Source organism: Zootoca vivipara, chromosome 1 (assembly GCF_963506605.1).
Source record: "Zootoca vivipara chromosome 1, rZooViv1.1, whole genome shotgun sequence".
Classification (NCBI taxonomy): domain Eukaryota; kingdom Metazoa; phylum Chordata; class Lepidosauria; order Squamata; family Lacertidae; genus Zootoca; species Zootoca vivipara.
In genome coordinates this window covers 99978143-99993758 of record NC_083276.1, presented here as the reverse complement: position 1 = coordinate 99993758, position 15616 = coordinate 99978143, and the positions used below count along the sequence as shown (strand labels likewise).

Here is a 15616-nt window from a genome sequence, read left to right as displayed (position 1 = left end):
GGCCAGGTTTGATTGCAATGCGAGCAGGGGTTCAGCTCCTACTTACTTCATATTTTTGAAACTTCAGGACAAACCCATATATATGGTACTTCAAGCTTGTTATAGAGAGAGAGAGCTACTGTCTTTGGCTGCTGCATCTTTGCCTTTCAAAGATTAAAAGGCCACTATTTCCAGGTGTGTGTGGAGGTGGTATAGAGGATATACTAACCCAGCACAACACCATATGCTGGGGAGGGGCAGCGGTAGAAACAGGCCTAATGTTGCATTGCATTTTATTGTATCTGCTGCTTTGAAGATCCATTTGGGTTAAAGCATGATTCTCCTGGGAAATTTTATTTATTTATATGTTGTTGTTGTCGTTTAGTCGTGTCCGACTCTTCGTGACCCCATGGACCAGAACATGTAAGACACTACTGTCTTCCACTGCTTTTCTCCCAAGAAGCAGGCGTCTTTTAATTTCGTGACTGCTGTCACCATCTGCAGAGATCAGTGATTATCTATATACATATGCTCATTTTAGACACCCTACCAAACTATGGCTAAAGAAGCTTAAATAAGGCTGAATTTAAACTTATGGTTTGCAGTTGCACAATGATCCAGAATCCAAGACCATGGTTTGAAGTGGGCTTCCAAGCCATGGGTACTGCTAATTATTATTTTGATGTCTAACATTGACAAACCGTAAGTACAACCATCACTTTATCTGCATAAGTTGCTGCACCATGGAGACTGGAGAGGTGATGAATTTGTGAAGTTAAGATGAATAAAACAAATATAGACAAGCTCCTCCAAACCACTGTTTGCTTACTGTATATGTGGAATCTCAAAGCACCACATGGGATCTAAACTATGGTTAGTAGAAGCCATTGTTTGATGTGATATCTGAATTGAGTCTTTAGTGAAACGATAACAAATATGTCTGGAACACTCCTTTTTCTCTCCTCTTTAAAGTACATAGCTTTCACTGGATTTGTTTCCCAACTCCCAAATGGAAGTGAAACAACAGACTTACAAGAAAGGCAAACAGACTTTCTCATTTCGGTTCACATTCACAGGGATTTCTGTTCTTTAAACAACAAGGAGTTCTCCCTCAAGGTTTGTACCTACAGTGGAAAAGAGATAAAATCCTTGAAACTGAACAAATTAACAGCAAGCCCAGTACGACTTTACATGGTTTTATGACAGCATCCAGTACATCTTGACAAGAATTTCTGACTAAGCTTTAAGTAACTTGCCTGTGTGTGTGTGTGTGGCCAAACAAGCCCCAAACCTGAAAGAGCAGATTATCTTTTGAAGAGCAAACATTAAAAGCTCTGTGGACAAACCTATTTTAGCGGGGAGGTAAGAATACTGAGCTTTAAACAAGCAAAACTGTCTGCAGACAGATTTTTTAGACACTGAACTTCAGTTATTCCACACATGTGTATCCTTAGTTCCACAGGACAGCATTAAGTAATGCATCAACTTTTAGACTATATATTCAGTATGAGGAATACATCTGGTCAGAGGCTGTAGTGATACAAGTATATTGTAACTGCAGGTATGAGTCAGCCCTGTATAGTGGATAGGGTACAGCGTTGGATTCAGTCCCCACTCATCCATGAAGCTCACTGTCTGGCTTTGATGGCCCCATTATTTTCTCTTAGGGTGACCTGCTTCACAAGGGTATTGTGAATAAAAATGGGATAACCACCATGTAAGTTGTTCTGAGCACCATGGGGTATCCATAGAATTAGAGCTGGGTAGAACACTCCATTTCTATTTCCATTCTCTCAATTTTGCATGCATGCATTCATTATAAATCCTTTCTTGTCCCATTTCTGCATAAATCTGTGATTTATTTATTTATTTTTATTTACAATCTGCATTGAAATGTTTCTTTAAATACATATTTTATCCAATGTACATACTTCTAAATATATTTCATTCAAAAACAGACCTTTTAAACATTTCACACGGTTTCTGAGCCAGAAAAAGTTTCTGAATTCTGAAGGAAAATTACATTCTGATCTCCACATTATTCCGGTAGGTGAAGATCAGGTCAGTTTGCATCAGAAGTTACAGAAATCAAATTCCTCAAGCATCCTTACCTAGAAATTACATAAAATTCAATCAACTATATATTTTGGAGAACTATTTGTTTGTTCACTGTCCATTTGGACGTTTTATTAGGATACCATGAGGAAAATTTGTTTGATGGTTCCTGAGATCAAGGAACAGTTTTTTTTTTGTCTATGTTGGAATATACTTCGATGCTGCTTTGAACCAAGATGACACACTGCAACTGTCAAAACTGCAGTGATTTTAACCAAAAATTTCAAAAATGCATTGGTTTGTTTTTTTGTTTGTTTCTTTCAACTCCTGAACAACTTAGGGTACAAGACATCTAGCAGTGAACATGGAAAAAGTGAGACATTTCTCATATTTTTTTCTTACCATCGGTATTCTTGGTTCTAGGGAAGCTTACATCAGCGTTTCTCAACCGCTGTTTCGCAGCACACTAGTGTGCCGCAAGACGCTGGCTGGTGTGCCGCGACGTGCGGCGACGAGAAGGGCAATTTACATTGTCACGTGCCTGGCGGCCGCCAATAATCAACGCTGACCCGCCGGAAAGCAATATTTCTCCTCCTCTTTCCCAAAGCTCAGTGCAAATGACTGGAGGGTGGTTTTAGAGTCTAGGGAGGCCCCCTAGGGAGGCGCGCTCCAGATCCGCCGCTGACCCCCCTTAAGCCGCATCGAGCCTCCCCTGCCTCCTTCGCCCGTCCTTCGCCATGGCTGCGCGGCGGACGCTGGGCTTCGCGGTCCAGAATTACTCGCAAGCAGCAGCCAAGGTAACCTTTCGCCTTTGAGCCGCCCCGCAGCTCCCCTGGAAGTGCGCGCGCCCTTGTAATCGGGGGGCAGGCAGAGCCTTGCCTGGACTGGAGAGGAGAATTGGGGGTCTGAAGGCTTCTCCCCTCCCATGGGGCGGCGGGAGGGAGATTAATTTCCTCCTTCCTATAGTCAATATAGGGCGGCACAAAGTTAATTTTTAAAACTTTTTTAATGGTGGTGTGCCTCGTGATTTTTTTCATGGAACAAGTGTGCCGTGGCCCAAAAAAAGGTCGAGAAACACTGGCTTACATACCCATAAGAAAGGGAAAGAGCTGTCCCATGATATTTTCTGCCTGAGGTAAAGAGCAAGTTGGTGCTTTCTATTGGCTGCACAGTAGCTACCTGGGTTAGCATCCTTTACTGCACCTGAGGACAACAGGCTGGTTCATTGGGTACATGGCAGGCTGGTGCATGACAAACCTTTGATCTCCAGCTGTTACTGGTGTTGTCCTGCCCCCTAGTATCTTCAGCCTGAGGTCCTTGCCTCATTCTGCCTAATGATAGGGCCAATCTTGCATTCGAAATCAATGCAGGAGTTAGCTTCTTAGTTCTAGCTGTGTGCATATACCATGGTACTGTGCTTCCTACATTAAAAAAAAAAAATCCATCTCCCTACCCTGCAAAAAGGGTGTAATTGGGCAAAGGGAGATTGCAATGTGCAATATTTTCACAACCGAGCCTGAACCCTCACCCACATTATACTTAGCCTAGTTCTGCAAATACCCCGGTGGTATGACACTACTTAAACCGAGCAGCGCTTACTTCACGTCACCCTCGTCCCTTTCCGTTGTCCCAGTACTCATTCATCTCTTGTAATACACTGACATTGTAACCTTTTTTTTTTTTTTTGCTGGAAAGTAAAGCATCCTGGGATTCTGCCGCCACAAGCCAAGGCTAGAGCTTCAGATGTATATTACCTTGTGACTGAGAGAAATTAAAATGATATCTCTGTGTTTCATGTAGTACAAGAACGCTGTATGCAAGGCCACCAAGAGGATTACAAAGACCCTGGGCAAAACTAAATCAGGATTTTTGGCCCAGGCCCAACTTCATACAAATAAGGGACCTTGGCCAGGATCCAAAGAACTGTGATGCTCGTACAGTGAGCCTGAGATTTTTAGGCTGGATTTCCCCCTCCCTCCCCACTTTCTTGAACAGCAGCTCCTTCCTACCATGCTGCATAGGAGGCCGCTTTAGAAACTGCCAGAAAGTTCAAAATCATTTTGTGGCATGGGGGAAAGCTTTCTGAAGCGGAGTCAGGTATTGAACTGAGTTAGACTTATGGCAGACAGCTTGCTCTGGGTCTGTAATAACCAGGCCTGTACCTGCTTACCTCAGAGTATATCTTGTTGAAATCAAGGGAGCTTTCGCAGAAGTAAGTATTGGATTGTGCCGTGAGTATTTGCTTGCATCCTGGTCCTTGACAATAAGGGTCAAATGGTCATTGATGGATTTGCTCTCATCCCTCACAAACGCACCTAAGGTTACCTGGCTGCGTGAATACTACAAGGCCGTTTCATACAGCTTGATGTCATCACACACGCACACACTTCTTACAGCTTAATTATCTTACATTACTGTTCCTTTTAGGAGAGCTGTGCCTGGTATTTCTTTGTTTCACTGCTATGTTGGATACCTGAGGAGGTGTTAAAATAATTAAGGTGAACTATGTGTTTTCTTGAGAAACACACAAAAGGATTTGTATCTGCACAGGGGATTGAGCTATCAAAAACAGATGTGACCATGTGGAACACTTCACATAAATTTATTTAAATCATTATTTACCTGTAACATACAAGCAGGGTTTTAGCTGCACTAGCTTGTTGCCAGTACATACTGCCAATAATCTGCCAAAAAGGCAGCTTGCTGGCAAAATCGTTGAAATGGTTAGCTTATGCTTACAGAAAACATTACAACCCTGATTCACATTAAAATCTAACAGAAACGAACCCTTTGATGCTAGAGATGCTGGATTGTGTTATCAAAATATGGTATACGGTTTATTTGGATTGTCTATACCCTACAAGAAATATGACTATCTATTTGTAACATGATATGTAATCATCTAAGGCAAGTTATTGTTTTCAGTTACTCTTCGGAGTGGGATCACATGGTTTCTGCTCAGATTTAAAATAAGTGGTTCTTGCATAGGGCCCATACAACAGGCTAAGTGTGTAGAATGCTGGCTGGCCAATTAATAAAGAAAAGTGATGAAAATCAAAATAACATTGACATCTAAGGCTAGCTAAACTTTTAAAGCAAGACCTTCTTTTAGGAAAAATCTTATGCACAGCACAAACTTTTTCATCCAAGTATCATTTCAGTAATGGCAAGCTTAAATATTGGAGGCCATGGGGAAACATAATATTACGATAATGTTCTTTGGTGCGGTTTGGAGGGGTTTGGAAACATTTGGAAGTATTTTTCTCATAGAGTCACTTAACTATTGAAGTGTTATGATAGTATTCCCCTCTGCATTGTGTATTTACTGAGAAAGTCCGTTTAAAGGGGACACTGATTTTTAAAAATCCTGATTAGAAGAAGTTCTTCTAACCAGGAAATTACATGCTCTGGTGGTGGCAGTTTAATAATAGGATGCAGGGGAAGAACCCAAACTCCATGTGATTTGAAGGTGAGGTGTCTTCTTACAAAAATGCATCCATTTCCAGTTCTGTTCCATCTTTTCCTTTCAGCTGCTTTAAATCAAATGCGTATTTTGTAAGTCAACACCCTAGAACTGAGTTGGTTGGTGCTGCAGCTAAAGTCTGGATATTGGTGGCTATGTGCCAGCATTAATAGAATCTAACCCAGTTCTCAAAAAGCTTGCTCAGTTAGTATACACAAAGTGATATGTTCTAAACCTTTCTCAGGTGTTGTGATCAAAATGGGTTTCCATTGTACCAAGAGCTATTCTTTTGTCTTTAGCAGTGCTATCCTGTGCATGCTCTCTTGGAGGTAAACCCAACTTTTTGCACTGGAGCTTATTCATAGCTAGCCTAAATGCTGCATTACTGATAACTTTTAATAATTATTTCATATTTTAGAAGTTATTCTGTGAAATATATAGTTTTATCTGCATAAAAGCTGCCTACAGGTGCTGCGTGCATTCTCTTAAACTTGAAGAAAAACCACATTTTCTGCACGGCCATACAAAATAATATTTCATCATCATTTGCAGTCACTTGTTCATTATTATCAAAGATTCATGCTATATACATTTGAAAACATTCATGGTATTTTGTAAATTCAACTGTTTATTGACCTCAGTTCTCAGTTTTGCTGTAAATTATATACAGATAGAGATAAAACAAAACTTTCTTTCCATACTGAGTATTTAGAAAAAAATAATGTAAAAAGAACACAAATAAAATCTTTTAAACAACCTAAAGTGATTTAAGGAGTTTGCAGGAAACCTTTTGCTAGGCACTCAGGGGTAAATATGTTATGTAACAAAGTAGTATTAAGTCGGTAATAATCCCACAAGTACAGAGTAGATTAAAATGGTTTTGGCTAGAAGGGTGTGGAACTAGGGGGAGGGGGAAGCACAAAGGAATCAAAGCCCAGAATGCACACATCTGTGAGGTTTGTGTTTATTTTGGGAATAGCTTCTGCCTTTTCCTTTCTCCTTTGCATAATTCTGTGGCAGACTTTCTTTTCAGCTAGTCCTATTTCCATGCTGTGTGCTTCCCAGAAGAAGAGCTCAGTGAATGTTATACTCAGAAGCCTTATCAGATGAGCAAAACAAAGCATTTCAATTTCACAGAGTGTCTTGTGTAACTTTAAAGAAAAGCAAAACACACACGCACACACTTGAAATCCAGGATCTTTAGGTCCACTTGCAAACAGTGTTCAGACAGAGTATTTGTGTACTTCTTACGTGATACGTTCTGTCCCTCCTCTTTACATTGAGGTCTAGGAATTACAGCCTAGAGGAGATGAACACTCGGAAGATGTTGAAAGTGCAGTTGATTGAGGATGAAATCGGATTGGCAAGAGGATTGTGAAGAGCAGGAAATGCTGAGAAATAAAATGAAATTTGCTGGAGCTTTTGAATCCTAAATCCAGAGGAATGAAAGTTTTCCCCCAGCAAAGAGGTAGCATCTGGAAAGAGGGGAAAGAGGTAGCATCTGGAAGCACTCTAATGTTAAAGAGCCTGGCTTTCTTTTATTTTCTTTGTACAATCTACTATCCTACCTTAAGTCAGGTGCCTTTCCTCAGTTAGCCACTTAGCTGAGTGATGCTCCAGCATATTACTAACATTTCCCTTTGCATTTTCTTTGTTCTTCTTCATGAGCTGCTTTCTTCACTCTCATACTTTTTTAATACATGCTGTAAACATTAAACCAAAAAGTTAACTGGTTAACATCAAGCAGAGCCTCAACAGGTATTCATTTCACCTGAGCTGCTTAGCTATAACTGAGCAGACTGCATACCCAAAAGCTGGGGAATGTGATGTGGGGCTTTGAGAAGGCCAGGACACCATTGGATGCTAAATCAATCTACCCACAATGATAACCTCCATAGTCTCAAGTGCTTAAAATACACAGGTCCATAGCCATTCCTTGACTACCAGAAAGCAGCCTAGCAAAAAGGACACTGAGTGAGAAATATTCCGTTCACCACTCACATTCTTCAGCATCAGACAATCAGTAGCTATAGATTCATAGCTGCCAAGTTTTCCCTTTTCTCACGAGGAAGCCTATTCAGCATAAGGGAAAATCCCTTAAAATAAGGGATAACTTGGCAGCTATGGAGATTACAGTAGGCATCTTCTGCCCCAAGGTGTGTTGCGCCTTTGAATAATGGCAGAATGTCCCTCATCCCTGTGTCTACTGTTTGGGAAACAAAGAAGGACTTCAACAAAATGTTACAGTGTGAAATGCCGCTGCTTAGCTTGCCTGCCAGCCACTCATCCACGCCTTCTCTCAGGGTACTCCATTCCACTGCCCTTGCTTCTTACTTTTCCAGCTGTTTTTGTGCCCTTCAATAACCAGCCAGTATTCCATGGCCATTGACCATACTTTGTCCTAGTGGGCTTTGGGGCTTTAAACAAACAAACAAAAAATATTAGCTACCCCTCTCCCTCACCAAAATAAAGTCCTTGTACTTCTGCAAACCCTGGCATTCCACAAACCCATTTATACTTCCCATGGGTATAGTGATGCTGTTTTGGGTGCATAAAGATTCATACTTTGAGAACTGAACCAATTGTCAGTGTTTAGGCGGCAACCATTTTGTGTGTGCATTGATGGAACACACAGAAACCCACTCTGCTCCTTTCCACTCCTGTTCTGCCCCTACCCCCATTCTGCCCCGATTTTGGGCCACTTTTGGGTTGACAGCAACAAGCATGTACATGATGGTCGCTGCCTGTATGTGATACCACATTCAGTTTTGGTGCATAAAGTGAAAAAGGCAAGCAAATGAACAAAACTTAAGAAAAAATCTTAAGGTCATCAGAACAGTGTGCAGATACTTAATGGTCTTGATAGGTCCAGTGTGCATTGTGTTTGGACATTGTACTTAGGTCTCTAAAGATCTTGAACCTGACTTGAATGGATTCTAATAATCCACAGTATCCCTGAGCTTGCTCACAGTATATTTGTTTGTTTGTTTATTAACTGCTGTTATATAGCCATCTGATAGCAGACGTTCTCTGTGTAGCTCACAGAGAAAAACAATACTACAAATTGGAATACAATGTAAAACAGTAAAAACTATTACAGGTTAATAAGAAATGTTAAAACTAAAACTCAGTTTTAAACTGCAAAACCTGAAAGACTGAAAGATTATAAAGCCATACCACTCCGTGGAAGCCATTCCATAACAGGGGTGCTACTACTGAAAAGTTCCTTTCCCCACCGTCAGTTTGATGTGATAAGAATTGTAAAGCACCTGTTTTCAAAAAAGACGGTGACTTTTCTTTCTCTCTCTTTTTTTTTTACCATCCTTTTCATTTTAGCTTTCTTCTAATTATACATCAGTATCATTTACAGCAAAGAGTAACTACTGCTAGTTACAGGTAGGTAGCCGTGTTGGTCTGAGTCGAAACAAAATAAAAAAATTCCTTCAGTAGCACCTTAAAGACCAACTAAGTTTTTATTTTGCATGCACACAAAAGCTCATACCAAAATAAAAACTTAGTTGGTCTTTAAGGTGCTACTGAAGGATTTTTTTTTATTTTGTAGTAACTACTGCTGTCTCACTTACTTATTTTTTTGCCAACATGTGATCTTAGAAGTGGAAATAATAAAAAGTCTGCATTCGGGAAGAAACATTGGAATACGTTTACAAAACCTGGGTAGAATCTCATTGAAAAACCATTATGGTAGGTAGAGTATGAACATCTTTATGAGGTTTTGTCCTGCTGCCCTCCCATGCAGAATCATCTGGTAGTGATACTTCCCTCTGCAAAGAGAGTCTTTGGATTCAGAAGTCATTCTTTTTGGCCATTTTGAGGTCTGGGATATGGATTTAGTTACCTGGAGATAGCTTTGTATTTTAAGTGGCTTTCACCAGACGTTTACAAAACAAATATGGACCTAGACATTTCCATTTTTACTTCATTGCATTTTTCTAGAACAGCCCTGGATTTATAGACATGGTCTCTATGAAGTTTGAAAGTTATATATGTAGAGTATATTTCTTCCAGCTCTCACATGTTTTATGTGTTTTGTTTTTATGAAAAATAGCTTTTCAGAATATACTGTACATAGCACACAGTCCAGGGCCGCTTCTTTAATAATTTGATCTAACCCAAAACAGCCCTCCAGCCAGTGTTTCTAATGTGGTTTTTATTCATTTGACGATGACATCAGTATCTTCCCATTCTTCTTTGGGTGGTGTTTTTAATAAAATGGTGTATGAGTTGACTGTCAGTGCCAATGAAGAATACTGATTCTCATAAGTAATGTTTCATTAGGCCAAATGAGATGTTGTGAATAAACATGTACAAAAGGACATGATGACATCTAACGTGCAAGCAGTAGAAGACTCGCTTCTCTGCTGCAAATTAATGTGCATAGGTGTGTTGGCACGGCTGTTTTCGATGTAGAGAATGTGTATTGCACAAGCGAGAAAGAATGGCAAATCTGGCAGATTAAATGTCAAACATCCAGGCTGACATTTATAGTGACTTTTAGCATGTTAAGAGATTTCTATTATGTAGTCAAGAATTAGTTATTTTTGCTGTAGTGTTTCAACAAAGCGTTTACAGTCAAATGCACCAAGCTGACAGGTTATTTATTATATTTGTGGTACTCTCAAGGCTTATTTTTTGTTATGTTTATAAACATTGTAACTGGGAATATTATATCTCAAGGGAACCAGTCTAAATTCTGGAAAGGGGAAAACGTTCTTACTTACATTTCCAATAGAGGTTTTTGGTGTGTGTGTGTGTGTGTGTGTGTGTGTGTGTGTGTCTTTGTGTTGTTTTGCATTAGAAATCAATACTTCACGTACTAAGCCAATGGCTTTACAAACAGGCTAGGCAACGCAAGACACACTTGCATACTAAAGCTGTGAGCTCGTGACTTTTTTTTTATGTGTATTCTAATCTGTTGCCTGATAGTTTTGAATTTTGTGCGTTATAAATCAAGACACCACTCTAGCTTCTCCCTTCAATGCTGACACCAGGTGCCACCCAACTACTGTTGCTGGTAGCAGCTACATTGTTCACCAAAAGTGTAAAATGTTATATGTGCAATGCCACATCAGAGTGTGAAAGTGGGGTTAAGAAAAGTCCCTGCGTGCTTTCCAAGCTGATACTTGTGAGAAGGTGTTGATGAGAACAGGAGATGTGGCAGGACATTGCTGCTTTCCTTGAATCTATGGCGCCTTCCAGGATCAACACATGCCAGTGTTTTAACCTTGGATAAGGACAAGGACTAGATCCAATGTTATGAAGTAGCGCTTTATGTGTTATATAGAAGCGGAGTTAATCAGAATTACTTGTGCCTCTTTTCTCGCCTTTATATAACATCAGATTTTGCATTGGAACAGAGGTGGGAAATGTGCAGCCCTACAGATTCTGTTGGATTCCAACTTCCATCAGCCCCAGCCAACATGGTGCCCTGTGTTTTAGTCCAACAAATTTGGAGGGACTTTGGTCCAATAGCGCATTAGAAGCAGGGAAAGAAGTTAAAAATATGTCCTTCTTTTCTACCTGCTTCTTTATAATTTTGAATTAGCTCCATGTGCTACGAGCACTTAATGCTGTTTGTTATGGTATGACTTTTCAGCATTAATAGTTTATATAAGGTCTGCTTTAACACTTTTCAAACTACAAATGAACAAACTCTGCAGAGAGAAGGGTGGAATGGTGAGACACCCCACTTCTGATCTAACACAGGTTTGGTTAAAAGTTAGACTAGTGTCTAACCATGCAAAATTGTACTTTTCTGTGAAATCATGAGTCCTGCTTTTTCAGAGTTCCCAGTCACACGGATTGAGCCCTTCCATTGCACAAGAGCAAGCTCTGCTCCAACATTCATGGGAATAAAGCTGCTGCTGCCACAGTCCAACATACCCATGAGTGTTTAACCTATTCACACTGATTGTATAAGGGCTCCATAACAGTGATCCCCAATCGGTGATCCACTTAACCCACGCAGGGGTTGAATGGCACCATTCACATAATAAAAACTACCATACCAATATCAAAATTTTCAAAAGTAGGCTTGGAATTTTGAAAAACGGGGTCCACAGTACTTAGCTAATTGGGAACCACTGCTCTATAACATGGGTAAACTGTAACAGCTTTAAGATTATTCGACCACGTTATTTGAAATGTTCCTTCATCGTCATGTCCATTTCTAGTTCTTAATTTCTAGTGATATGTTAAAGCATCATGCAAACCATTTGAGTAGCAGCTGGGCAATACATTGTGTGTCATATCATTCCTGCCAGGTTGACAATAGAGGTTGTACTGTGTATGATTTGTGATGTAGACTGTTCTGTCTTCCAGAGATTATAAAAAGTGTTGTGTTTTAGACATAATGATACATAGTGAAAGCTCAACCATCTAAGCTAACTTGCAAACTTTTTAAAGCATCATTTCATTGAGGAACACTTTGGTATTTTTGTGACTCTCAGCATGCAGGTTTTATTATGTCTGCACTATTGCTATTAAGATATACAGAACTACTTGGTGCCAAAACAATGCCAAGTTAATGTGGATAATACTTACTCCTTGATATATCATGAAATAAATCTTGCTTTAAAAATCATTCAGCGAGCAGTATTCCAAACTAACTTCTTTAAAAAACTGTCAAGGTGATTAGTATTATGTGTGTAATGCAAGTAGATAACAAAAGTCCTGATTGTGCCCAGATTGGGCTTTCCATGTACATCTTGTAGAAAATATATTTTGCAGCTGTTTTCATTGACATCTTATCTAATAACTGAAAATCCCACAATGGATTTATGAGAACCTAAACCTGAAAAATAGCTGGAAGTGATGCACTGCATAATTGGGCACAAGGACTAGAATTTGGGTAAGGAGACAGAAGACCACATAGAGCAAACTATTGGGATGGGGGGGGCTGTTTGTAGAAATAGTAGTAGTTGTAGTAATCCACCATTCATTTATGGCAGATTATGCAACTATTTGCAATGTTATAGTATGAGGACATGGAAACTTTTAACAACAGGGGTGTCCCCAATTGAAGTCAAGCTGGTCATTAATTTCCCTAAAAAATGGGTTTACAACTTAAATTAGTCAAAACTATCTGGTGTTTCCATGGAACTTAAAGAGAGGGACTGTAGCTCAGTGGTAGGCACACGCTTTTGCATATTTCCATCAAAAAGAGACCTCAAGAAGTAAATTGAGAAATACTGTGTCTGGTACCTTGAAAAGCCACTGCTGTATAGGCACAACACATTGTGCTGTTTCTGAAGTGGCCTCACTCCCCTTTGTTGCAATTATTGTTATTGTTATTATTGTTGTTATTATTATTATTTATTATTATTATCATTTATTTGTACTCCGCCCATCTGGCTGGGTTTCCCTAGCCACTCTGGGCAGCTTCCAGCAAATATTAAGAATACCTTAAAATGTCACACATTAAAAACTTCCCTAAACAGGACTGCCTTCTATACCTGTGGCAAGTGACTTCTGCTACCTCCTTCCTTTCTTCCCTGACCTGGCACTTGCTTGTGCCAAGGCCGTTTTCTCTCCTAAGCACCACACTGTGAGAAAGGGGGTGCTTCCTTGGAGTGGGGCTTTGTGGGTGAGGTGGTTCCAGACACTGACATAGCCAATTTGCTGCACAGGTGGCAAATCCTGCTTAAAGTTTAAATTTAATGTTGAACTTTAAAGAGGATTTGCCACTATTTTGGCAAAGTGGAAGTGGCACAGGAAATTTACCCACAATGCCTCATTCTTCCTTAGAGTGTGTTGTGGTGGGCCCAGAGAGCCCTGCTGGAGCACTACCAGCTGTTTCTCTCACAAGGTAGCAGCAACAAACAGACAACACGGTAATGTTAGCAAAACAATGAAAAGGTAAACAACCGTGAAGGGCAAATACACATTTTTGTACAGATTTTGTACACATTTTTGAATCTCTTTGTATATGTGAAGGTTGTTGGTGCATATACATTTAAATATTTGCACTTCACGGTTGTTTACCTTTTCATTGTTTCTCTCACAAGAGCATCCCTCCATGGGTGATGGGTGGACTGGTGAGAGGGTAGGCTTTGGACCTTGCCTGGTCAACAGAGCTGTATATTCTGCTTCAGCCTCTGCAATTCCAATGGTCTCAGGATCTCTGAGCTGGAAAAGAGAGCCCTTAGCCCCTGGAAGCACTTGGCTCTTTGTTTTCTCTATCATGTGGCAAATGAATTTTAAGATGATAGAGCCACCACTATGCAGAACCATTCAAGCAGCTTTTGTATTGCAGCTTTTTGTCTTTTTTTTTAATAATAAAAAAGATAGCTTTCAAAAATTGCAAGCGGACATAAGTAATTGATGCCATTTCGGAGCAAGTATAATTTAATTTTGTTTTTGTTTTTAATTGTAGGTTTATGCCAGAACACAAACTGGCCCATATTGAGAAGATGTGTGGTGCTAAAGGAGATGGAGGTGCCTGTCTGCCTTTCCAAGAAAAGAATGGTGGAATAAACATCAGCGCCTCTGACGTTAGTCCCAGACATAGTGAACCACAGTCTGGACTTCATTCCCTGGGACCAGAGGGGCTGCCCAACCAACTACTGACACTAGAAGATCTGGACAAGCCTACATCTTTGAAAAGTACAACCCCTTGTCAAGAGGAAGATAGCCAACATGCAACTGATAACCTGTGCAGCGTCTCAGCTAGTTTGGACCATCTGGAGAAACCTTTGCACATTGTTTGGCCACACAGGTGGTAAGTATAACACCAAATGAAAATGCTATATCTTCAGACGAGTTATTACATACAATGTTGATTTAGTACCAATATTGTTTTATTCTGCATGTTATATCTTTGCAAAGGTAGTGGTCTACTGAAAACAAATGGTGGCTTTTTAAAGCTGAATTTCACAGCAGGCATTCAGCGCACGAGAGGGGTGGGTGGGTTGTGTGGGTGGGGGAGAAGAGGTATAGCTATGACATTGAAATGATATGTAAAACGCTGAAAACTCTGTTTCAGAGCATTTCAGTCCACTAATGATGTTTAATATGCAGTGTTATTTAAATTATCTTAATTATACTAATGTGACTGACTAGGTGTTAAAATTCAGGGCCATACTATGCTGCTCTGTGTCGTAGTTTTTTTATATACCTGTCCAGATTTTTAAAACATATGCACATATGTAAGGCTCTGTAGATAGACGGATAGAATGGAATATTCCTACACGAAAACTGCTGCTTTTCAAGCTGTTGACACAAATACCTGATCACAAAATCTTCTCTAAACTGAGGAAAATCTACCATGCCACATAATCACTGCAAATATATAAAGTTTAGCTTGACTCCCACCATAAATTAGGATTTAAAGAGGTAAAATGTCCTGATAATCTTCCGGTATTGGGCACGAACATTTTAATCTAGTTTTTATTCCTCACAGTTTGTTTAATCTGCATGTGGCCTGATTAGAGTTCACTTCATCCACAGATTATAGTCTGTTTATTTCAGAGATGCTGGGTCGATCAGTAGGTCAGATTTTCTGAGAGCAACTGTTCGCAGGTGAAGCAATAAGTACACCACACCGACAGGGCAAATCGCCTTTGCAGAGGATTTGACTTCCAGCACATTAAAACTCCAGAAGCTCTCCCAGATGATCTGCAGCATCTGGTACCTAAAGGGATTTTCATCTTTGACTCTAAATGTCTGAACATAAAATGTAGGAATTGGAAGTCGATGTGGAATCTGTCTTTGGATTTGTTTAATCAACTTCACACTTCTTGTATAGCCTTTCTCAGGGAGCTACATTTATTTTTAATCATATTTTATTGCTGCTAGCTCAAAAATGCTGTATTCTCATAGGTTATTTTACAATTTGATGTGCTCAGGACAGATATTAATTGCAATTCCACTTGTGGTCAGGATTATGAAGTTCTCTAGTCTGATACTATAGTTCCTAGCTCTTTTTCTTCTTCTTCTTTTTACAATAAAAAGGTGCATCAAGGTAAATGCCAAAACTCTGATGATTCTAAGCCTTCGTCTTAATATATATTGCTCCCCCCCCCCTAAGTTGCAGACTAAATGAAAAACAAAGCATTTGCCCTCCGTTTATTCTGCATTCGGCATAAAGGAGGGCAAAGCTAA

General features: G+C 39.9%; 1 protein-coding gene across 11 annotated transcripts in view; it reads left to right on the top strand.

Moving 5' to 3' along the window:
* Positions 1–15616, top strand: part of GTDC1 (glycosyltransferase like domain containing 1) — a 340919-nt gene that overhangs the window by 140103 nt on the left and 185200 nt on the right. For all 11 annotated transcript variants that reach the window (XR_009558256.1, XR_009558255.1, XR_009558254.1 and 8 more), the window contains one exon: positions 13890–14234. Coding sequence is in view for 7 of the 11 variants with exons in the window: in XM_060279574.1 (XP_060135557.1) it covers positions 13890–14234 (345 nt within the window). In the remaining 4 variants the exon portion in view is untranslated. The remainder of the gene's footprint in view (positions 1–13889; positions 14235–15616) is intronic.